Source organism: Apteryx mantelli, chromosome 1 (genome assembly GCF_036417845.1).
Source record: "Apteryx mantelli isolate bAptMan1 chromosome 1, bAptMan1.hap1, whole genome shotgun sequence".
NCBI lineage: Eukaryota > Metazoa > Chordata > Aves > Apterygiformes > Apterygidae > Apteryx > Apteryx mantelli.
In genome coordinates, this window is record NC_089978.1 from 89,960,608 (window position 1) to 89,984,526 (window position 23,919).

The following is a 23,919-nucleotide window of genomic DNA, read 5'->3' on the forward strand; positions in this document are numbered from 1 at the left end:
CAAAAATACCTAGCAGAATTGAGAATACTTAGCAATTAATGAGAAAAGTATCCAAAGACAACATAAAATACAGTTTAGTTTTGTTCTTTTAAGTCTGGTTGTACCCTAGTACAGCTGATGAGTTCTATTTTCTTTTTTTTCCAATTGAGCATCAAAATAAAGTCCTTCTTCTCTTCCTTCCACAGATATTTTGTTAAACTCAATTGATTTCAGAAGCATAGTGGTGTAAAGGCCAGTGAAAAGAGAAAAGAGAAAAGAGAAAAGAGAAAAGAGAAAAGAGAAAAGAGAAAAGAGAAAAGAGAAAAGAGAAAAGAGAAAAGAGAAAAGAGAAAAAAGAGAAAAAAGAGAAAAGAGAAAAAAGAGAAAAGAGAAAAGAGAAAAGAGAGAGAAAAACTATGGACATAAAATGCTACCAAAAAATAAGCACACTAAAAAATATATTTTTCTTTCCCCTACTTACAATTATGTTTGTTAAAAAAACAAACAAACAAAACAAAAACCACAAAGCTTTTACAATACCAGACCAGCTACTGGCTTTTCTAATAGACTTGGTAAGTACCTTCCCTGTACATCCTGTTTCTCTAAGCATTTAGCAGTTGTTCTTATACACAAGTTAATGTCTCTGAAGAAATTCAACTGGTTTGGATTTCCTGACAAATTAGGGATAGCTTTTTACATTTCACTGGGTTGCTCATTCTGTTTTAGCTGCAACGTCTAACATGCTCCAATACGTATTCAGGAAAGTGCAAGCTGCATACTTGTAAGCCATCCAGCTTGCAGGGCATCCTTGGGTATTCATCTTCTTTCCATTTGTTTTCCTCTGGATCAAAGGTGAGGATTGAATCACTGTAATGACCATTGTAACAAAGGCCTCCAAGAACCATTATCTGTTTGTCCAGAACAGCTACACCATGACCACTCCTACCGATTGGCATAGAAGCCAAAATAGTCCACTGATCAGTATCTGGGTCATAAACCTCTGTAGAAGGACATCCTTGAGACTCAAAGGAGGCCCTCAAGATCACACAGACACCACCAAAGACATAAAGCTTACCATTGTAAGAAATCATTTTGTGAAAGCATCTTGCATAATTCATTTTGCATTTGTTCTCCCAACAGTTAGTGACCACTTGAGTTCTCCTTGTGCGCTGCTCTACTGTCCCTTCTTTACTGGGGTCAAATACACACACTTGCTTAGAAGTTGAAGAGGATGTAATTCCACCAGTGATATACAACTTGTTACCAAGCACAGTCCCTTCGTGTCCATATTTATTGACTGGATAAGGATCCACAAATTCCCATTTATCTTCAGTAATATCATACCGTTCAGTTGAGTAAAATGTTTCATCTCTGGTTCTCCCAGCCACTGCATAAACATACCTCCCAATAACTCCAACAGCAAACTCAGATCGTGGAACAGACATGTCTGCCATTCGTAACCATGTGTTCTGTCTTGGGTCATATCTGAACACTTTGGAGGAAGCATGAAATTCACCGTCTGGCCCCAGTTCTTCCCCGCCTAATAGGAATACGAAGTTATTCACAATGGCAAGGCAGTCTGGTCGTAAAGGTACTTGAGGACCCTCTAGTTCCCACCAGACCCTTGGTTTGTGCAAGAGAAGAATTTTACTGTTTACCATACTGTGTCCTATCATTCCTCTAAATACTGCAGTCTGGGGTTTGGCAGAGCGAATTTTGTTCGATTTCATTTCCATCAAAGGCTGTTGGTGAACGCTATGAAAGTAATTCATGGCTTGGTCAACCTCATGTCGCAGCTGCCGGGAGTATCGATAAAACTCTGATGTTTTTACCTATGAATACATTTAAAAGATATTAAAACGCTGACCAAGAGAAACAATCCAGAACAACCTAAATGAATATGTGTCATTAAAGGATCATTATACTTAGTTTCATTCAGGTAAGCTTCGAGAACAATTGCATTTGTGCATGGATGGTCAAGCTAATATACAATTATCCAAAATCCAGAAGGCAATCCCATGACTGACAGCAGTGGCTAACATTTTCAGCTGAATACTCACATGCAGAATTTAAGCAGGAGTTAGGCACAACTGAAATTCCCAAGAGTAAAAATCATTATTCCTTCTCCCCCAAAAAGACTCTGCTCATCTTCTGCTTAATCCACAAAGCACTTAATTTAAAAACGCACTATTGTCCAGGTTTTGAAAAACATCTAGATATCTACTCTGTGTTTACCAAGGTCTATTCTGGTCTGCTGAATTCTCACAACGGAGACCAAGTAGGAATTCCCAAACTTGAGGCTGTGCTCACAGCAGTTTCATCAGGGAGGGGTGGGAAGGGAAGGTGCCCAAGCCCCTTCCTTCAGGACAGGAGATTGCACTAACCGCTAGAGACGATGGTTATCTTATGTCTCCCCTCTGCGAGCCTCCACTGCTTAAGGCCCATCTTTAACAAAAGAAGAAAACATCTCCACCTCTGCACCCTTGGTTGCACATTTTATTGGTATGTTGCAGAGGTAGGTCTGAATCCCCACTTTGCAGGCGAGAGTTACAGCCTTCGAACTGCCTTGGAACAGGGGAGCACTCCTTGCTCCCATCTCGCAATTTGAAGAGAGTTATCCCTGCTTAGTTTTTTAAAAGAATGATTGTAAGAATCTACCTTTCAGGGACCTTTCCTACTATCCAAGCTAATTCAAGTTCCTGAAACCAGATTCCTGTCTTGAACATTTTCATTTAGCTATCTCCAAGCAGCCCCCAGCTCAGAGGGGGTGACTCACTCTTCCCATATGGAAATGGTAGATGTCTAACACAGCATTCTGAATTACACTTCCAAAACAAAAGAACCCCAAACTCTAGCTATTGCAAAACTCCTAAATCCTTTATCAGGTTTGATACTTAGTCTCATCATTTTTCACATAAAACTGGATTGCTTTCAAACAGCCCAAACACCTCTAGTTCCCACCAGCTTCAAACAGAGGTGCAATGCTCTGAAAAAGAAATGTCAGGCCACTCCTAAATTTCAGAGAGACCACTAGACTCTGCGACAACATCAGAAGCTACTATATTTCAATTTCTGTCCCCTCCCCCACCTGCTCCTATGCCCTTTCCCAAAGGATAAAAGCCTGTATCACTGCTTACGTAAGTGGTGATGGTATAAGTGATGGTTTTCACATACATGAAAAGCAATCTGGAGACAAATGTTCTTTATATTTTGTGAATAAAGTAGTTGCTTGTTCCATAAACAAAGTAAGTAGTATTCAAGTTCTGCTAGCCTCCTATTAATCATTTCTCTTCCTTGTATAGTAATTAAGCCAGTCTACTGTCAAACAAGCTTTTTAAAAATCCTTTGGACTTTGTTATTGTTGGACATGACTTGCAAGTAGTCGCACAAATTTCTAGATTGTTTTACACAACAAATTTTCAGGAAAAAAAAAGAATACTAACCTACATTTGCAAAGCACTTTATCATACAAAAGTTAGAGTGAACCAGTGTTTTTATTAAAAAAAAAAAAAGCACATTTATAAATGAAAAAATACCCAAACATTTTACGTAAGGATTAACTTTTGATCTGTGGCTTTTTACAATCCTAAAAAATAAATAAATAAATAAAATCCAGAGATAGACTCATACAAGCCATTATATCAAATACATCCTCCATATTATTCATGCATTATGATGCAGTCTTTAATCACTTGTTCTTTTTATTTTCAGAAATTCAACTTATCTTTGCTTGGAAAAAGAGGATGGTCACACACAGACTTCATGAATTATTCTCAGGACAATATTCAACTGTTTTATACCCTGTTGAGGAGGGGCAATTATGGAGCAAAAAGTTTACTTAGGTATAGTGCTTATAAGACATCTAAACTAAGCCCAACTCTTCCAGAAAATAAAAGATTTATGTTGTCATCACAAATGAGGAAAAGAGCATAGCAGATCCACTTATATGGCAGGAGAAGAATCACAGCATGTATTTTCTTGTGTTAGAACAAACCATATACCTTGCCTGGCTGAAAAGACTGAACACTAATGTCAAAAAATATGGGGGGGGGGGGGGGGGGAAACACTGCTTATAAAAAATGCAAGAAATAGAAAGTTTTAAAGATTACTGTGTAAAATTTTTTTTTTTTTGGTAAGTTAAAACAACCCGAAGCACCCTGGGTGGGTTACCTTGTTCTCAAAATTAACTTTCAAATTCTACAACAGCACCACTATTTCATGCATTTGTACCCAAAGCAGAGCTATCTTTTCTGGAATTAAACAAAAAGCTAAAGGAGCATTGCTCCACATATATACATCTGAAGTTTTCTCGAAAGACTAGGGATGGCAATAGGATCAACATGCTCTGACAAGAAGCAGCATGCTAGCAAAGCCTGGCTGACATGGGAAGTGCCTCCCGCTGCAACATTTAAAACTCCGTCTTCAGATCTAGAAATTGAAATGCCAGCCCAGGCCACCTCTCACCACTCTACTCCTTCACTCACGCAACCTAAACCTCACCCGTGAGAGTGTGCAAAAAGAAATAAGGTATGTTTCTAATTCCACAGGCTAGAGTCTTAAGACCAGGGAGCCAATCTATTAGTAGTTTACTACTATTTATCTCGATGAAGGCAATGACATCAAAGTAAAGCCTCAATCTCTTGCCTTAAATCAGAAAGACATCAAGAAACAAATGCAACTGCTAATTATAAACTCACACACACATACAAATATGTGGGGAAGTCAGATACAAGCACAGTTTTGAAGAGATGAATATAAAAATATATCAGCACAAGAAATTTCTACAATATTCAGAAAAACAGGATGGCACACTGTTTATCTATATTCTGATAAAGAAAGGTAGTTGGAGGCTTCCAAGACACCGCTGTTGGGGAAAAATATCAGTGCTTCTGGTCTTCCACCTTCAGCAGCACCATCCCTGCCATGTAGGCACAGAACCGCTCCTGAGGCTCAACCAGTGCTCTAAGGCGAATGTTAGAGTATGGCTGTATGAAAGAGTAGAGACTGCTCACACGTGCCTGATCAAGATGAAGCCAAGGCAAACATAGGAGGGTTTGCCCACTTTCACATTCGCATGTTGTCTGTATGTGATCTTCCAGAATTATTTGAAAATCCTATTCAGTAAGGAAAAGCCTTGCCACACCTACCCTTCTGAATAATTTTACAGTATTTTTAATTACTTGTGTGTATAATCAAAAAGGGAAGGAGGTTTTAAATTTAGGTATTAAAACACAACCTTAACTAAGTTATACATATACTTCAGTTTTAATAGATTAAAGAACATGGCCCATAGCAAACCTTTTGTGGGAACAGCTGTCTGTCTGATACCAAAATATGTTGAAGAAAGTCTCTCAGCATCTAAAGGTAGGCTTCTGCCATTACCAATAAGTAGCAACAAGTAGTAGTAGACTAATAAACATCTAAGTGCTTACTAACAGACCAAATTTTACTGTTAAAATGAAGGAGTTCTAGAAGGACCATTCTCCTAACCACCAAGACGATAAATTAGTGAGAATGCTCACAAGTTTGTGCAAAACACTTCCTAGGGGGAAATGTACAATAACCGTGATGAATCCTAAAGTAAGATAAACATGCACTGTGAAGAGGACACCATCAACTCTGAACTGACAAAAAATATTAACGCTTCATAATATTTTCAAAGTTTAAACAGATACTTTTCTGTTCTCTTGCTGAAAGGTCTCAGAGAGAAAGTTTAAGTTGAATTTCCTTACCAACCCCAGCCTTATTCTAAAAAAGGATATTAATCCTAGTGATCAGGCTTCCTTTACCAATATTTGTGCATACTTTCCCATATTACTCTTTAATTTTCTAGCTAAAACCTTCTTACAGAGGGTCTGCTGGGACAGAGCATTAATGCAAGAACTCCCCAGAGAACCACTAGTGAAATATCACTGTAATAGAAATTGCACATCTCACTGAATAACCTACCAACTCCAGTGGTTCACAATGAGACTTCTAGTTACACATGCAGGGATCAGCATAAACAAAATGAAGCAGCATGTCATTCCATAAAAAAGAAGATAAAGAAAATAATTCAAAACTCTCTATCCATTCCCCAGGTAGTCAATACCAGAAAGACTGGTATTGACTTGGTGATCCCGCCAAAATCAACATGATCCCTCCAGCCACAGTAAACTGGAGATTGACTGCATTTCCTCTTCTTCATTTTGAATCAGTGAAAAACTCAGTAAAAATCTCTGCCTTCCCAAATTAAAGTGACTATCACTGCCTATTTTCCTGCTGCATTGCAATGGATGCTTTTCCAGTCACAGCAACTAGACAAGTTTAAGATTTTTTTTTAATCTATAGTTTAAGAAAAAATAAAGCCAAAAATGCAAGCCTTTACATTTCTAATTTGAAAAAATGATCCCCACATGTACCCCATGTTTTCTTCATGACCTCTTTAAAACAGTTAGGCAAATTCAGTAGGAGAAAGAGCATGAAATGCAAGGAAGTTTTCTGTAACAGAAGTTTGTCTTCAGTGTGTAGCTAAGTTTTTTCCTCTAACCATTTGCAGCTACCGCTTTATCTGTACTTTTGTTTCTTACTCTTTTAGGAAAAAGCTTTCAAAACTGTACAGCAAAGGCTACTTTTGAAGTGTCTAACTATTATTTGTAAACCTGTAACTAAACCTTAACGTGTTATAATTTAGGGTAGATATCTGAGTCTGGCTCCTACTGTGGAACTGATAAAAACACAGAAAACTCTGTATGCCCTGAATGTGACTCTACTGTCTCTAGCCACATAAGCAGAAAACTATTTCAAAGGTTACAAAATTGTGCTTAAAGTCTTCTAAAGCAGCTAATTCTGAATGTATGAGTGATCCAATTTAAATTCAACTAATAGGAATACAGAAGCTATGCCAAGTCTTTTAAATGAATAAAGACAGTTTGTATCAGAGTTGTAGAGAGCTAATTCTTCCTTTCACTTGAAAAAATTTTTTTAGATTTTACTAGAGATTAATTGCAATCAAAACTCAAGATCCATCAGTCCTGCTAACAAGGATCCATATTATTTTCACATTTACTCATCTCTATCCATACTCTAAGCACAGTTATAAGCCTAAGTTTTAAACAAACTTATTCCAAATCAAAATTCAGTCAAATAACTAAAGTTACATGTATGCCTCTAAAATAACAGCAACCAAAATTATCTTGTAACCAAGCAACAGTATATATGGTACTGGACAAGCTACTGTACCTAACTTTCCCTTTTTATAAAATAGATCATTACTCACTTATATCCCATGGCCAGTAAGAAAATTAGTCAGTACCTGTATAGGGCTTTGAATATTTTGCAAGCCTTACAAATCACTTACTGCTTTTCAGCTTAACTATAAAAAGAGAAGATAAAAGAAGACAGACTCTCTGCAGCAAGGACAATACCCTCAAACTGAGTGTTTTGACGTAGTTTCTAAAAAGGAATAGCAAGGGAAATTATCACAATCAAGCTGTAGTCTAACTGCAAAGAGCTCTCAAATCGGAGTGGAGCCAACAACCTGTATGCCAGAATTGAGACATTCAGTACATACAAATACTTCTAGCAAATCTATCCAAGTCAGCAATGACCGTCAGAGACAGAAGGATGTCAAGTGCAGCACCTATATTTAAGGAAAGGAAGAACCGACTAACCTCATCCACTAGACACTCCTTAGTCAGAGCTTCAGGACACAAAGTTTTAGAAAAATGTTATATATGTGTGAATTATTAGACATTGAAGTTAAACAAAAAAATTGAGAGAAGAACACAACACTTAAAGATATAAACATGATGACAAAATTACAATGCCATCTTCTAGAAATTCACTTTTGAGACACAGAAAAGAATATGATGCACAGTGCTGGACAGACTAACTAACATGATGTTTGTCCTATCTCTAAAGTACAAGCTCATGCACTTAGTGATATCAAAGTTTCTGATTTAAGCTGGGAACTTATCAGTCTGCGTGGACTAGTCATAACAAACCCTGCAGACTGGACATTAGAAAAAGCTTCCCAGTTTTAAGGACAGAGAAGTTCCAAAACAACATTTCAACTAGAGTAGTAGAAAAAACTAAAGAGATCTTGATCAGCATATGAAAGCAAATCGTGACATGGTCGCCTGCAACAGCAGAGAGCTGAACTCAGTGATCTAGGAAAATTCCCCTTTAATTTTCCTCGCGACTTACAGAGCTATGAATATGTTCCAAATAAAGGAGGGTGTAACATGTATAGTAGAAGTTGTGCTTCTCCCCGTGCCCTTTTCCTTTATTTTTCACCATTCCCCAAATCCTCACTTCATCTATCCTTCCATTTTTCCCCAAACATCTATTTTAACAGCTGAATGATAACCAAAGTATCTATTCATACTTCAGAGGCAGTTCTTCCAAGACAGATCAGAGTAAGCAAACAGGTTACATTTGCTCTTGTGCACCCCAAAGCATGTCAGTCTTGAGGCATCAATCCAGAGTCACTCATCAATTCCTTTTTAAAGGGAAAACCAGCCCACTCAGGTTGTAAATCTGTTTAAGAAAGAAAACAATGAAGAAAAAGAAGGGCTTAAAAGGCAAAAAGAATCCTTACTGTGACTTGCAAAATTAAGTTATATAAGTCATTTATATACTACGACAGGCATCTTAGAAATGCGTATTAGAAAGATTACATAAAAGTACAGATGACAAGTCAGTGTACAGCTAATCCTGAGTTCCCTGACCATAAGAGTCAACCTCAGAATGTTTTTGGTACATGCAGGAGTTCACCCTTTGCTGGCTGCAAGAAAGGGGTGGGTTCTTGTCTGTTCCAGGATCTCCAAGAAAGCACAGTTATTGATATTTTCCCCCTTCTACACACAGGAGTGAGTTTTTCCTCAAGCTACTGCCGGTTAATAGACATGCTCTGTTATTAAAAGGTAAGTGCGGCCAATATTCTTACATTAGCTTCAACCTTTGTCACCTGTCATGCTGGATTACTCAGGGCTTTCTGGCTGCGTCCAAAAATGAATACATTTCTAGCTGCAGTGACGAATGACACTTACTCAGCAGTGCTTCCTGCTGTCCTGAGCCTACCTATCACTGTCCCACTCCAGAAACTACACCAGCTTCTCTCTGTTGCCGCATACAATTCATGGATAGGTTGTTCATGGATAAAGCTTGTAGATGTGGGTATGTAACCTGGGATGCTGAAAAAGACCTCTCTCCTTACCTTGTACCTATCTGGTCATTTGGTAGGTGGCAAGATCAAAAGTGAGAAGCAAAACATGCATTACACATACCACTGATGGCAAAACCAACTCCAGAAGTTATACCTAAAATATAATCCTAAAGAGCAACACACACTTTTCACTCGTGCTTACAGAGATTTCAGTGAAGATGACTTGATATTTGAATTATCTCAAAAGAGTTGAGGCAGACTCTTTTGCATGGATCTTATCCTATTAGACTGCCCTTAAGAACTTTGTGAATCCTATCAGTTTACCTACTGAAAACCTTAAATTACATAATAAGGTAAAAGCTTTATTAAAAAGACGACATTACACAATATGTTGCAGAGTTGGGTTCTTACTAGTTGGAAATGTTTTAACTGAATATAAATATTACATTACTGTTTTAAAACATATTTAGGTGATTATATTTATTTTATCTACAGGCTAATATAGGAAAATATAATTTTAGGTATTACGACTTCCTGTATTCAATTCAGACAAAAAAGTGTAAAAATTCATTAATCTCTGAAATAATTAATAGTTTTTATGATTTAAAATACAAATAAGCACAAACTAGTAGCCCCGAAGACCACTAAGAACAATACAATCTTATCTGTATATTCACTAGATACCAAAGAAAAAATACGTATGGGAAATTAATTTAAGAAGCCCAACAAAAACATAGATACTTAAATCCTATTAATTCAATGACAGGTCAAAAAATACACAAGTTATATCTGATTACACAAAATCAGTATCATTGTTAAAACAAACAGCACAAATGAAGGAACTGCTAACTTGAATACCCTTACTGTTACTAGCCTGCAAGAGAGCTGCTTATGTATTTTGCAGTTCTCTACTGTTGACAAATACTCTGAGATTCTCAGGAGCTAGAAAACATCATGTTTTTTCTATTCTTCAACAGAACAGCAAAAAAAACAAGTTCTCCTTTAACCTCTTAATACATACATGTATCAGTTGAATTTTAAATCACCTGTTACAAAGATTTCTTTGATACTTAGGTAAGTCACTACACTTCGCACTGTTAATTTTGATTGCATTACGTGCCATGTGTAAAATCAAGTGTATGTGTAACTGCAAGATCAGGGCTTACTTCCAACTCCTGTGTAACAGCACAAGTGCTGAACATACAACAACAAAAAATTCCAACCTGTTGATTTAGCAGCAGATGCTAGTTTTCATTTGTAAATAAAAAAAACCCTGTATTTAAAACATGTAAAATCTACAGTCACTATGTTTGTTTTGATTATATTGCTAGCAATTATGATAACATATACCCTATATAATGTATGCAGGCCAGAAATCTCTGGAAAATCAAGAAGCAACTTGTGGAATACAGTTAGAATGACTGAAATAGAACTTTATACAAGTGACCTTATTTTAAAATGTCCTTTCCATAAGAAGTCATTTAAAAGCATGTATTGTAAACCTACCTGCTCTCCAGTCACTCTACATACTGTTTTCTAACATTCAGATGACATTACTTTTAGATGTTTGTCTTCTACGGATATGCTAGAAAAATAAATGCTGTCTTTTTGTTCCTCCTAACACGTTTGGGAATCTTACCTATTAACGGCATGCTGCCCTAGCTAAATGATGAATCCTGTCTATTGCTTTTCAAATGCACCAACCTTCTCAAAAACACTGGATGGTGTCATCAAACAAAACCTGATGTTCTGAATGATGGCGTCCGTATGCCTCCAGCGTCTTCTATCATGGCGCAGCCAAGCCTGAACAGCTTCATACAGCTCTATCTCTGGAAACCTGCTCAGATGATCGTTATCCAAGTAAGACATGAGCTTTTCAAAGCTCAGATAGGAAAGAAAGTCAGGTCTGGACATGAGTGGCACAAAATTCTCTAGCAGAAAGGAGTCCAATTTTTCCCTGACTCCTTCGATGTTTACACCAAAATCATCCAAAAGTCTCATAATTTCTGCACAGTTTTCTAAGCAGATTTTAGCTAAGAGAAAAGAGCAGCAAAATTTTACCACCTCTATCAGCTGGACATACATGGCAGCCTGAAGGATTTCATGAACAGTGTTCATACTCAGTTCAATAGTTCCATAGTACATGAATTGGAGGACATGACTGAAGCCTGTAGCTGTCAGACCTTTCAAATGGATTTTGTCCTGATCTCGTTCTCGCATGTCAGCTGTGAACATAATCCTGAAGTAATCACTCTGGGTGGCAAGCAGTGCTTTATGGGCCTGAAATTGGTGGTCTTCAATGACAAGTGTGACATCAAGAAGCAATCCCTCCTCATACAGTGCTCTGAATCCAGCAGAGACACTGGTGTCATGGATGGAGGAGCTAAACCCTTCCACGTCCCCTGCCATGAATCACCTGGGGGAAAAATAAAATAAAAATAAATTGTTATTTCTAATAATGAATACAATACAAGTCCTACCTGAGCAGATAAATCCTAACTGAGATTACTTTCGTTAACACTTAAGAATTTTCACCTTCTTTTTTGTTTTCTACCTTGAAAAATCAACTTAAGAAACCACTTAAAACACAAACTGCAAATATTTCTCTCCCCAAAAATCTTCCGGTTTTAAAGAAAAGGGTAATGAACAAGAGTGAGCATGAGATAATGACAAACTGATTCAGCACTTCAAACTAGCTACTGGTCAGATAATGAATATTCAACTAAAAGCTGGTTGTAGTTCTCCCCCCTCACCCTTCCCAAATCCTTCTAAAGAATTATCTCACGAGAACAATAAAACACCCACTTTGGAATATTAAAGGCATCAGAAAGGAAGCAGGACCTCCTTAACTTCAGAAACAAGCTCCAGTAGGTCTTTACAAGGTATAACCTAAAATAATTTTTACCTTGATAAAGTATGTCAATTTATTTGAAAGTTATTTCTAGAAAAGTGAACATTTTGCACTTCAGAAATGTTATTTAATTTCTCATATCTCAGTTTTCTGTAAAAACAACACAGTGATTTTTTTCTGCCCATTTCTTACTGTGGAAATTAATTAGGTAAGGAGATTTATAAAGCACAAAATACTAAGTCCATAGGAAGCACTGAAAAGATTAAATCACAATTAATATTCTCTTCTGCATACTGAGCTTAGTGAAGCTTAACTGCATATTAAGCACTTGAACATTTTTCAGATGCATAGTGCTACTATAGTGCTAACTACAGTTTAACTGTAAATAAGCAAAAAAAAAAAAAAAAAAAAAAAAAAGGCAGAATCCTACCCTGATAAAGTTAAGGAAGATAAGTATTCAATAGAAGACAACTACTCAGAAACTGCTCAAGGGCAGGACATCACAAGCGTGAGCAGAGGCAAGGAAGGACAGCAAGATCTGCACCTTTTGGCAGTAATCAGCTATTAGAATAGGCTCAACCATTTTTATTTAAGCTAAAGTTACACCACAACACTCACCCAGGTAGTTATTTGTATATTTAAATATTTTTAACTCTGAATTTCCTATAACTAATAGCAATTTAAGAGAGTAATGTAACGATACTGGCAACTTCTATAAATAGGTCAAATAATACCAACATTAACACATTTAAGAAACTTTTAACTTTCGAAATTATGGAACTTTAAGACACTGAGCGTATGGACACAGAAATGGCTCCAGGTTGGCACTCCAGGTTTCACAACTTCAGCAAGCAGTTATGTTGCTCCCCCTTCCTCGAGCAGCACACCCTGACTGCTGCCATTTGAACTGGATGGGATCTGATGAGACTCCATAAACAGATAATCATCTCCATTCCTCAACCCATCAGTGCACATCATGGAAAACAGAAACAGTGCTACCTTTTTGCCTATGCAAAATTAAAATGGTGAGTGGGTGTTTGTAGCCACACCTCACGGAATTAGCACCGCTCCCACACTTTTGAAGCCTGCTGTCAGTTTTTGTGTACAATAGAGTTAACGCCAGGAACACACTCTTTCAAGAAAAATAAGGCTTTATAACAAAATTCCAATTCCTGAAAGCAGGAGGAGCAGCAAGAGAACAAAACCGACAACACAATCACTTTCTCACCAGTCTCCACAATGGCACACTCCCCTCAATGCCACCGAGGACAGGCAGAAAAGGCAAACCTCCTCGGAGCTCTGTGCTGTGTGGCCCTTGTTCCTGAACACAGCACATCCCTACCAGGAAGAAAAAGCCATCAAAGATTCCTCTCTTTGCTATTGCTAACGATGGTGTAAAAGCAGGCAAGGAAAGAGTCAGTTTTCTAACTTACCACCTCAAAGAGAAGTAATAAACAAACCGAAGTGGAAGCAACAAAGTCTGATTTTTCAGATATTTGCTTTCTAATAGGATTTTTTGGTATAAAGTAAAAGGTAAGTGCTAACATTAGCTTTTCTTACATTAGAGCACTTTTAACATCTCCCTCCCACCCCCAGCTCTCTGATGTCTGATAATAGTTGAGCTCGTACCTCAGCATTTCCTCTTTAGGAGATTTAAGTCACTTGCCTCAGCCTAGGCCACCCATTTTCATAAAATACACATTAACTTGACATAATTTGAGACTGCTCTCTCCCAATTTTGCCTGAAATAGGCCAAGAGGTTCAAAGGTCACTAGGGACTCTCTGGCAGTCCAATTGCAGGAGTTAGGAAACCACTGAAGAAGTTTGCTTCGGCTTCAATTCCAAGATAACCGAAAAGAAGGCTCAGAAGGAGAGCTGGTATATGCAAATGCGAGATGTCAATGGGAAAATGCAACAACAGATGAATAAAGATGAAAAGAATGTCAGAAATGAAGCAACATTTCCCAGGTGACTGAAGCAGCATGTATTATTATCTGGAAATAATGGCCCCATCATACAGGCTCCCACAGGTGACAGTATCTCAAGGAAGTTTCTTCAACACAGCATCTACATAAAGGAACAGTACCAGCAAGCTTCAAAGACATGCTAGGGTCTTTGACAAAGAAAGACTTTGTGTGGGGTCACTGACTTAAGAAAAAGATAATTATAAGTACTCTGCAACTAAGAGGAGAGAAATTAACTTTTATATAGTATGACTTTAAAAGGCCCCAAAGAAAAGACGACTGAAAAACAGGCAAGTGAAGATGAGCAAAGACAAATGGTACAAGGTAAATGCACCAAATAAACAAAAGCATTTCTGGTGCTCCTCTTAAGTAAAAAAGAAAAAAAGTTATCTATCCATCTATATATAGAGTTTTTATGTATTTTTATATACACACACACACACACACAATCTCTCTCTCTCTATATATATGTATATAAATACACAAAACCAAAGACCAGCATCAAGTTGTTTTTACATTGAGACTGCATTGATTTTTTTGCAATCATCCATTTGACTCTGATTAAATAGTAAAAAGACAAAAGAAACTCAGAAATAAGAAACACTTAAAATTTTAAATCTGTCTAGACAAAAAGTAAGGTGCGAGGCATCCTATTAGGATTCCAGTTTTCACATCTTCCTAAAACTGGCTAGTATGCAAAAATACATTGAAACCAGAAGTCAGCCATAAAACCCTACACTGTCAACATAAAGTGGCCAACACTCCAAAACTACAATTTCAGAGTGTTCAAAAGTAGAGGTTTAGGTCACTTAATTCTTCTTTTCATCTCTCTCCTTATATTATTTCTAGTAAGCCTTCAGTTTCCAAATGACAAAATATTTTTCCTCGCAAACATCAGAGAGCATTTAATTAATTTCTTAAGTAGAGAAAAAAAAAAATGATGAGACTTCTCCATAACACTATGTAATGAAGCTTCAGAAACCTGTGAGTGAGGAAAGAGAAGCTACTTGTCTTCCCCCACTAAATAAAAGCAGTAAATATCCCTTTTTGGCCTAAAGCCATATACTACATCAGAAGATACATTTTTCTTTGTATCACAAACATATATGGCCAGTGTACATACACGAAGGGATTAAAATAGTACAGTGACTGGGAACTAGACCATTAAAGGCATATTATGATCAACTGCTGAAAATCTTCATATCTATAGCTAATGTCCTCAATCAAAAGCAAAAGGTAGTTTAAATATTAAAAAGAAATACAAAATTCTTTCAAATTAAGTCATTTTTCTAAAGCACAGCTATCCCATTCCTCCCACACATGACTTGCAATCTTAGATGTCATTCTATGCGCTATTCTAGTGCTACAGCCAATTTCCCAAAAAACAATAACAAAATGATTTTTTTCATACTTTCAATAAAAATGCAAAATTCAGAGTTAGATTTTCTTCATCCATGCAAATCACAACAGTGTATTTGATTCTAAGGAAGCCATGTAGTCTACACTGGTCTGTAAGAAAATTAGAATAAAAAATGTCCAGTGTATAAACAATAAAGGGGGGGGGTGGAAATCTAAGTTAATGCTCCCCACTGTTCTGCTCATACTATAGCTGATCAGTGTAATGCAGCACAGGAAGTATAATTCTCTGTTGAAAATCCTAGAGAGAGATAAACTTAACCTTATTAGCTTTTCCTGACATTTCTTCCTTTTTAGCACACAATGCATTACACAGTCTACTCTGCTGTGACTGGAAAAGCATTTTCTTGGAACACTGATTTCTCATCTTTATTCTGCAGATGTAACAGAAGTCTGAAAACCCTGTTCCAGACTGCTTTTTCCTGCTAAACAAGGAGAACCTTTTTTCCTCAGGGTGTCTGAGACTCTTAGTCACAAGTGGAAGAAACAAAGTCTAACTGCACAGGCTGCTGAGAATGAAGTTATGAAATATCTGCATTTGGCTCAAGTCCTGTTTTCTTTAAAAATCTACCCAAAAGCAGTACTTCCTGAAAGCGTGCCCTGCAAGGAAGCATCTGTATTTTATACGTAAGCTTCTATGCACTTTCTAGGGAGAGAAACATATTGTTCTAGGAAGTGTTGACAATACCAACTCTAGCACTTCAGATGAAAAGCAGATTTCTGCTTTCCCTTACTGCTGTTTCTTAATAACTCATTTGAGATGCTGAGACAGAACTAGAAAATTTCCATGTTTATAAGTTATGAAGTATTTGTTCATTCTACCTTCCTCAAAGTAATTCTAAGAAAGCATTCATGTGAACATGGCTGAGCAAATTTTAAACTAATAAAACATTGTATCTACAAGTTACATAGCAAGTTATTTTATCAGACTTACAGAACCATACTTTTATAACACAAAGTAAAAAAACAGATTTTAAAATCCAGTAATCTGTTCCAGCTATTCCCTTTATCCAACAAATGTACACATTTGAATGCAAATTCTAAAGTCACTATAAATATGATTTAGTAAGGCATAGTGAAAAGTGCTTTCAGCAGAATTCTGTGACCCTAATTTTGGTAAAACAAGCACTTGCCTACACAAATAGAATGTTTTCCCATAGGCAGATTTTATACATATCTATGAAAGTCTGATATACCCAGGCATTTGCACATACAAGCAAAACACTCACAAATGCACACATTCGTCACTGAAAACAGCATCTTTGAATGCACTTAGGTAACAATGATTGAAGCATAAATAACATTCTAAATTAAACCTTTATTTACATGGTTTGACACTAAAACCATTAAACCTTGTCCAAACCACCATTTTTCATCATAATTCCTCACTAACAGCAACAGAGGGAGTGATGTAAAAGTGAGAAAGATCAGTGACCAGTGGATATCGAAATTCTCCATTCTTTCCAACTGTAGCAGCTGCAAAGAAACACATCAAATTTCTGCATATATAAAATCTTTTTTAATTAATATGCTAGGTTTCAGAAAAAAAGTTACTTGAAACACCCTGGCATTATCTAACAGGTTGGGAGAAGTCCTTAGTGTGAACCCTTGGAAAGAATTCCAAAGACATTCAATTACTTCAGAAATAAGGATTTAAGAGCTTAACACCCACTGGCAGTCAAAGGAATTAGGCTGCTAACTGTCAAAAACTTTAGATATTAATACTTGGGACCTCTGAAAATTGCACCTGCCTCTTCTAGAAATTTCTCTCATTTGCACGCATCTGACACTGATAGCTCCTCTTACAAACTCTCCCCATGTTGCTACCTCCAAGCCATCTGAATCAGTTAGCAACAAGAGTGGCATTTTTATAAAAGTCAATCGTCTGTGAGATCATTATGGTTACGCTGGAAGCACTGTCAGAAACAGCTATAACCAAACCGACTAAAACTGAAAATGGGTTTTGTCTCAGCTCAGTATGGTTATACATCACACTTTAAGTGTGCTCGAACTCTGCTGAGTGGTCTTTAGCAATCTTCACAGAGTACGGCACTAAGCGTTTTCTTTTTTTCTTTTTTTTTTTTTGGAGAAACCTTTAACTCAAAGCAGATTGTTGCTACTTTCCATATGCATATATTTACAATGGATAATGTTTTCAATTTGTATTGCTGTGTGTCCCTAAAAAATGATATTATAATCCAATTTAGTCTTTCTGCACAAAAGGACCCAAATATGTTATAATCACAAAAAAAAAATCAGAACCATTTTATTTTAAAATACTGTTCAACAGTATTGACCAATACCTAACTGCATCTAAACTCAGCTTCTGTCTCATGATTTAACATTACTGAAAGATATACACTAGCTTCCCATATTAGTTTCATTACATGGATGATGTAACTGCATTTCACAGACATCTGACATAGTTTTAGTTGGCTAGAGCACCGCTGCAGGTACACCTGTATACACACACACACACACACACACAAACACACACACGCAAAAAAAAAGCTCCAGTACCTGGAGCAAGCTGAACCCAATGCTGTTCCAATATATTTTCTGTCACAAGGCTAGGCAGCTAGTCTTTAATACTTTGAACAGATCCATAAGGATAAGAATGATCTTCAGCTGGAAAAACTTGTATCATTAATACCTAAGAAGTATGGTAATGATGAAAACTACAGATTTGCCACTGCTCTCAAAGAGGAGAGGTCCACCCTATCTTGGATGTTAATCATCTTTATTATACATACCGGTGGTTTATGTAACAATTAATGTTATTAAATTTAAGTGGACTTTATCATTAAAGAGTGATTTTCAGTATAAAGATATTAATTAAGAAAATCATACTTTCTACTGATAAATAGCAAGCAAGTATTTCATAGTCAATAGCTAAAATCAAATCCTGCTTGTTTATATTGAAGTGTTCGGCCTGTTAGCACTTAAAATTTTAGCATTATAATGAAAAGTCAATGAGCTGTAAGTGGTATTTAAACTCTCTTAGTAAAATAACTTTAATATAGTTGAACTACCCCTTACAACTCATTGACTTTTTATTGTTAGCTGCTAAATCCTGTCAACTTGGTCAATACTTTTCAGCAGTCTTCAGAGAAAATGAGATTAATAAAATCGTGCCTTTTGCCCAAGACACACAGCTTTTCACCCCACTGCCAAATGTCAACCTCGTTTCTCAGAAGGGTAGAAATCTCAAACATACTAAACTTCCACAACCTTCCTGAAAATTGGCAGCTAGAAGAAACGAAAAAGACTCAGTGTCTCCAGCGCGAGCTCAACACTTATCCATTCTGCTTTGCCTGCTGAAAGGCAAATCAGCACCTGTGTGGATCCAAACCAGCCACAGGATATAATTAAGGAAAGTGAAAGGAGATGAGTGACAGTGGAAAAGTTTATGGGACAGGCGGTAGGAATTAAACGCACGGGCAAGGTGCCGGCATAACAGACAGAAAGGATGGTGACGCACGGCGGCTCGCTGAGGGGATCCGAGTGCAAACCGGGGCCCCGGCGGTGAAGGAGCAAGGCTAGTATCTCAGGCATGGCAGAGGAGGCAGTAAGCAAGTCACCAGGAACTTCAGTACTTCTGCCTTTTTTATCCAGGAACGGCTTCACGCTTCCCCTATCCTTCTTCTAAAGGAAAAAAGAGCTTAATTCCTTAAGCAACATCCAAGTGTTTACCAAAATAGGTCAAAGCTGCCGTGCCGATGCCCAACCGCAGCCTACGAGCTCCGCAAGCAGCTACCGTTTTTCCAACGCCGCCGCCCGCGAGCAGCCGTTTCCGCGGCGCCAGCACCGGCGCCCTGCTTGGCCGCACCCCGCGATGTGCCGCGCGCCGCCGCGCACCTCAGCCCCGAGGCCGGGCCGGGCCCCGGGGGCAGCAGCCCCCGCGCTGCCATTACAGCCCCCGCGCTGCCGTTACGGCCCCCGCCCCCCCGGGGGCCCTGCCGGCCGGCCGGGGGGGGGGGGGGCGCGGGGCGGCGGCACCTACCTGGAGGCAGCGGCGGCGCTGGGGACGCGGCTCCTCCCGCTGGACCCGCAGAGACGCGGGCCGCTGCGTAACATAAAGCCGGCGGAGGAGGGACGCGCCGGGGGCTGAGGAGAGGGGCAATGGCTGAGGCAGCGCCGGGAGGAGGAGGAGGAGGAGGAAGAAGAAGAAGAGGGGACCGTGGGCGCCCTCCTCCTCCCCGCGGTCGGTGCTCGGGGAGAGGTGGGGAGCCGCCAGGCGCTCTCGGCTGCGGTCTGGCCTGGCCCCGCTCCGCGCCCCGCCGCGCCGCCCCGCGGGGTCCGCGCCGCCCCCCGCCGCTCGCACTTGTTTACCTTGTGCGCTGCCTAGCGCGGCCGCAGGCGCCATCTTCCCCCGCGACAGGCGCCCCGCGCCGGCCGTCACTTCCGCCGCCACCTGCGGGCCCGCCGCGGGGGGGGGGTGGGGGAGGGCGCCCGGCACCGCGGGCCGCCACCGCCGCTGCCCCCGCCTCCTCCGGGGCGGCCCTGCCTCCCGCGCTCCCGCCGGCACCCGCTGCCCTCCGGGCCCTCCAAGCCCGACCCGCCGCCAGCCCCATCTGCTGACTTACACCGGCAGCCGCGGAAGAAAAGTCCCTTGCGAGAGGCCAGCGGAGGCCGCGCACGGCGGGGGGCTGGGAAGGCAGCAGCAAGAAGCATCGTTATGTTTGGCCTGTTACTACACTCTTCCACAAGTATCTGCTTTTGGTCCCTCTGAGGTTTGTTGCTTTGTTTCACCCTTTAGTTTCCAAGCCCGGCCCCAGTTTCACAGAGGTCTCATTTATCATCCGTTTTTCTGTTCTCCATTTTCTTGGGCAGCAGCACAGCCTGGGTGTTGTACAGAAACCCACCCTGAGCAAGGGCAACCCCTTTCAGGAGCTTGCTGACCTCCTTCCCCTGACACCTGGCCACCCACAGGTGCTGCAGGCTGACCCTAGCTGTCCTCTTGCCACAGGCGGCCTTGCCAGCCACTGTGAGAATCAGGTCACTGGAGCCAAATAGGTCAGTGCCACCAGCCCCGCTTGCTAGCACAGCTGCCCTCAAGCAGCAAACCGTGTAGCTCACAGGGAACTGCGGCCCAGCAAGGGATGAGCGGGTTTCTCCCCAAGCCCAAACTTCACCTCCTTGCTTTCTGCCACTTGCTCTTGCCCAACAAACAGTGACTTTAGTGCAAGAAGGAAAAAAAGCCAACCCCTCCCACCCACGTAGTGACAGCATACTAAACCATGTGGACCTTTGGTCTGCCACTGCCACCCCCAAACCATTCACTACCTGCTATTGTACCTCCCCTATCACCTTCTATGTCACTCACTGCTTTAAATAACACGCCACGCATTGCCATCCTGTTTATTGCTGTTCCCATCCCCTTACTGTCTATTTTCAGTCTCTCATTACCACCCCCATCCCATTCTCAATTTATGAAACGAGCATAACTGCTCTATAACTGCCACCCCCAATCTGAATGTCTTTCCCACCTTTCATAGCTCCATACAACGAACCAGCTATTCTGTGCACTGCTTCACAAAAGACTTCCCACTGCTATTCCCACTCTGTTAACTGACCTCCTACTGCTCCCTCATGGCCTACTTATTCCGCACTACAATCAACCTGCTCCCATTCACTCCATCATACCAAAGACCTGACCTCTCTCTGGTCAGCACACTTCATACCATTCCACCTCATGCACTAACTCACACAGTAGATTTGCCCCATTTCCCCAGTCACTGCTTCAAAACCTGTTACTAACGCAGTTATGGTTAAACAACCAACATTTATCTACTGACTCTCTCCAAGGCAGCTATTGTTGCTGCCCTCTAAGTCTCACACAGAAAAAACATTCTCGCCCTCACTCATAGGATACGTATGTCCTCTGCTGTACCAACCACATACCCACTCACAGCACACTCTCATGCTTCAGCAAAGACCAACTGGAGTAGAAAATAAATATTTCTTGTAAAGAAATGATACAACATGAACTTCATGCAACTTTGTGCTCTCTTTAGACTTTTCACCTTCAGCAAGGGTGGAAAGAACTAGCAGGATTGTTTTGGTTTTAGCTGTCATTTTGCTGTTTGCAGTTTGTGGCAAGCTGATGTATAAGATGATCTTCAGGTCTCCCCACATTGCCACAGAAGAGAACCTCAAACCAAGCCAAACTGCCTCCCCGCAGCTTTGGCATACTCATTCTCAACATTAAAAAGCACAACAAAACAAACCTCCTCCTCCTTCATATCGTACAATTTGCCTCTAATGAAAAAATCAAAATAATTTTAATCTCCTAACTAAAAATGTCAGACTGTTAACTTTGAGCCACAGCCAATGACCACTAGTGTCAATAATACCTTAATTAGCATTAATGCAAATAGAGATTTGGATGGAAACCTCTCATTTAGGCATCTGTACAATCTTGGTTGCTAAGTAGTTCCCACTCACATAAATGAGACTATTACCATAAAATTATGGACTTAAGTGTTTGAGCTATATTAGTACACTATTTTCCATTTCATTTGTGTATTTTTAAACCTTATTTACTTTATATGTATAGGTATATGAGTAATATACTTGACAATTCCTAAAAATGTGAGGTTTTATCCTGTTTTATTAGACATTTGCAGTCTTTAAACTTTTCTGTTTTTTCTTCATACTAGGAATATTCGAAAATACAGTGAATTAAAGTAAGACTATCTCAGAATATGTGAAATGTACAATTTCATTTTTAAAGTAGGAGAAACAGTTTGTGTATTTTTTCAGATGCCTGACAGAGCTCTTGGCAAGGATTAAATCATTTATAAAGGCTGTTGTAAATGTGAAAAAAACTGTTTCTATAATTTTATATTTCACTGTGTTGTTGCACAATTTACATAGCTAAATAAGTACAGAGTCTACTATTTTCAGCTCACTTTCATAAAACAGTGATTATACATGCCTAGTTCAGGCAACTATAACCAAGTATTGCATCATGCTCCCATCATACTTTGTGTACCTCAGTCATAAGCATCTACCGTTTTTCCTAGAGGTGAGATAATTTATTGAAAATTGTAATACATCATGTAGCCTCAAGAAAGACTAGATATGAAAATTATTTTTACATTTGATATATCATTTATAGTTATATTTATATTATTTCATATATCTTAGATTAATATAATTTTAGATTAATATTCATTTTTGGTCAATTTGTGCAGAACTATTGTGTTGCAGGACAAAACACAGTTTGTCACTGGCAACACCATTACATGTACTGTAAGGTTTCTTGCCACATTCTCATATTAATTTCTTCAGAACAAGAATGCTGGCAATGTACTTGCTCTAGGTTTTCAGAGTAGAACTCATGTCTGAATCTAGTTTCAGGAAAAAAATGGGAATAGTAGTATTTGTGAAAGTGGCAGGTTACAAGCATTGTTAAACAAGGCATACCAGTTTTGTACAGATTTCCATCATCACACTTCAGTCACGTCATTGTGTATTCCAAACCTGTTTTTTTCCCCCAAGCAGTTAGCCAGGCAAAATCTGAAAATCTTCACATTTTTCAGTAAGCAAAGACATTGTTGATGAATGTGGATGTATTTGACATAATGGGTGTTAACACTGAAAAAAATCCTATTAGTAGCAATAGTCTCTATGCCTGTAAGAAAAGGTTTCCATGAAGGAGATAGTTTGATTTCCCAAGTGAAAGGGTTGGGAATTTGGCCTTTATCTCATAGTCTCTGTTAAAACTCCAAGCTGGCTGTCATCACCGTACCAGGGATTTTATTTGACTTTTAAAGCATTTATGTTGTGCCTGAATCTGAAAACAGCATGCATTTGGTGGGGGGGGGTTAGCTATTTGGTATGAAAGATTCAAGCAGTTCATTCTTGGGGCAGGGTCTTATGTCCGTATGTTCTCTATACCGCTAAGCACTCAGCCTACAAAAGACAGCAACAAGAAGAAGGTTGAAATTCAAAATCTTGTTAGGCAGATGGCCAGCAAAGATTACTAACATATGTATAGTGGCATTTTACTGTAAAAAACACAAACTGATCTGACATCAAATTAGGTGTGCTCTTTTCTAGTTCGTGCAAACACATCTGGTTGTAATTTTTACCTTTATCTTCCTTTCTGCTTCATGCCTACTTACTGTGCTAAATAAACCTGCATTTTCTTGCCGTTAAATATGCATCGACAAAAGCTGATCTTTACTGCCATAACCACAGAAAGAAACTCATTCTTTTTGTACAGCTTTCAACAAAACCAGCCCCCATCTTGATTACAGCATCGAAGAGACTACATTTTATGTATTATATACAGTGATCATATAAAATAACAGAGGGCCCGGTCAGCATGTAGTTCTAAAGACAAGAGACAATCCCTTTTCAACAGAAATACTTAAACATGCTAATTTATCAGGCATTTGTTACTGCAACAGCAACATAAGGCTGCGTATAAGACCAAGCACAAACCGTCCCTAGCGGTGCATTTTAATTAGCTCACCTCTCGCCATCCCCCCTCCCTCTCTTCAGCGCCTCTGCCCGCGCAACGGCCCCGTCGCCCCCGGCTCACGACCGTT

The 23,919-nt window shown here is 39.3% G+C and overlaps 1 protein-coding gene across 5 annotated transcripts; it reads right to left on the reverse strand.

The window, feature by feature from the left end:
• Positions 1-395: 395 nt before the first annotated feature.
• KLHL15 (kelch like family member 15) lies at positions 396-23,911 on the reverse strand. Of its 5 annotated transcripts, XM_067297356.1 has the most exons (4): positions 19,691-19,747; positions 18,840-19,003; positions 10,832-11,543; positions 396-1,811 (listed from the first exon to the last, which is right to left on the reverse strand). In XM_067297356.1, exons 3-4 carry the CDS (start codon positions 11,534-11,536, stop codon positions 702-704), a joined length of 1,815 nt encoding a protein of 604 aa, XP_067153457.1. In that variant the 5' UTR covers positions 11,537-11,543; positions 18,840-19,003; positions 19,691-19,747; the 3' UTR covers positions 396-701. The 5 variants fall into 5 exon arrangements, with proteins under 5 accessions (XP_067153457.1, XP_067153475.1, XP_067153468.1 ...); XM_067297374.1 differs by lacking the exons at positions 18,840-19,003; positions 19,691-19,747 and adding an exon at positions 23,844-23,911; XM_067297367.1 differs by lacking the exons at positions 18,840-19,003; positions 19,691-19,747 and adding an exon at positions 22,790-23,277.
• Positions 23,912-23,919: the final 8 nt, after the last annotated feature.

Excerpts from the sequence above, each read along its gene's own strand:
- KLHL15 (XM_067297374.1), bottom strand. The coding sequence starts at position 11,536 with ATGGCAGGGGACGTGGAAGGGTTTAGCTCCTCCATCCATGACACCAGT. Across the intron at positions 1,812-10,831 it reads CATCCAGTGTTTTTGAGAAG|GTAAAAACATCAGAGTTTTA; the intron begins GTTGGTGCATTT and ends ATGTATTCATAG.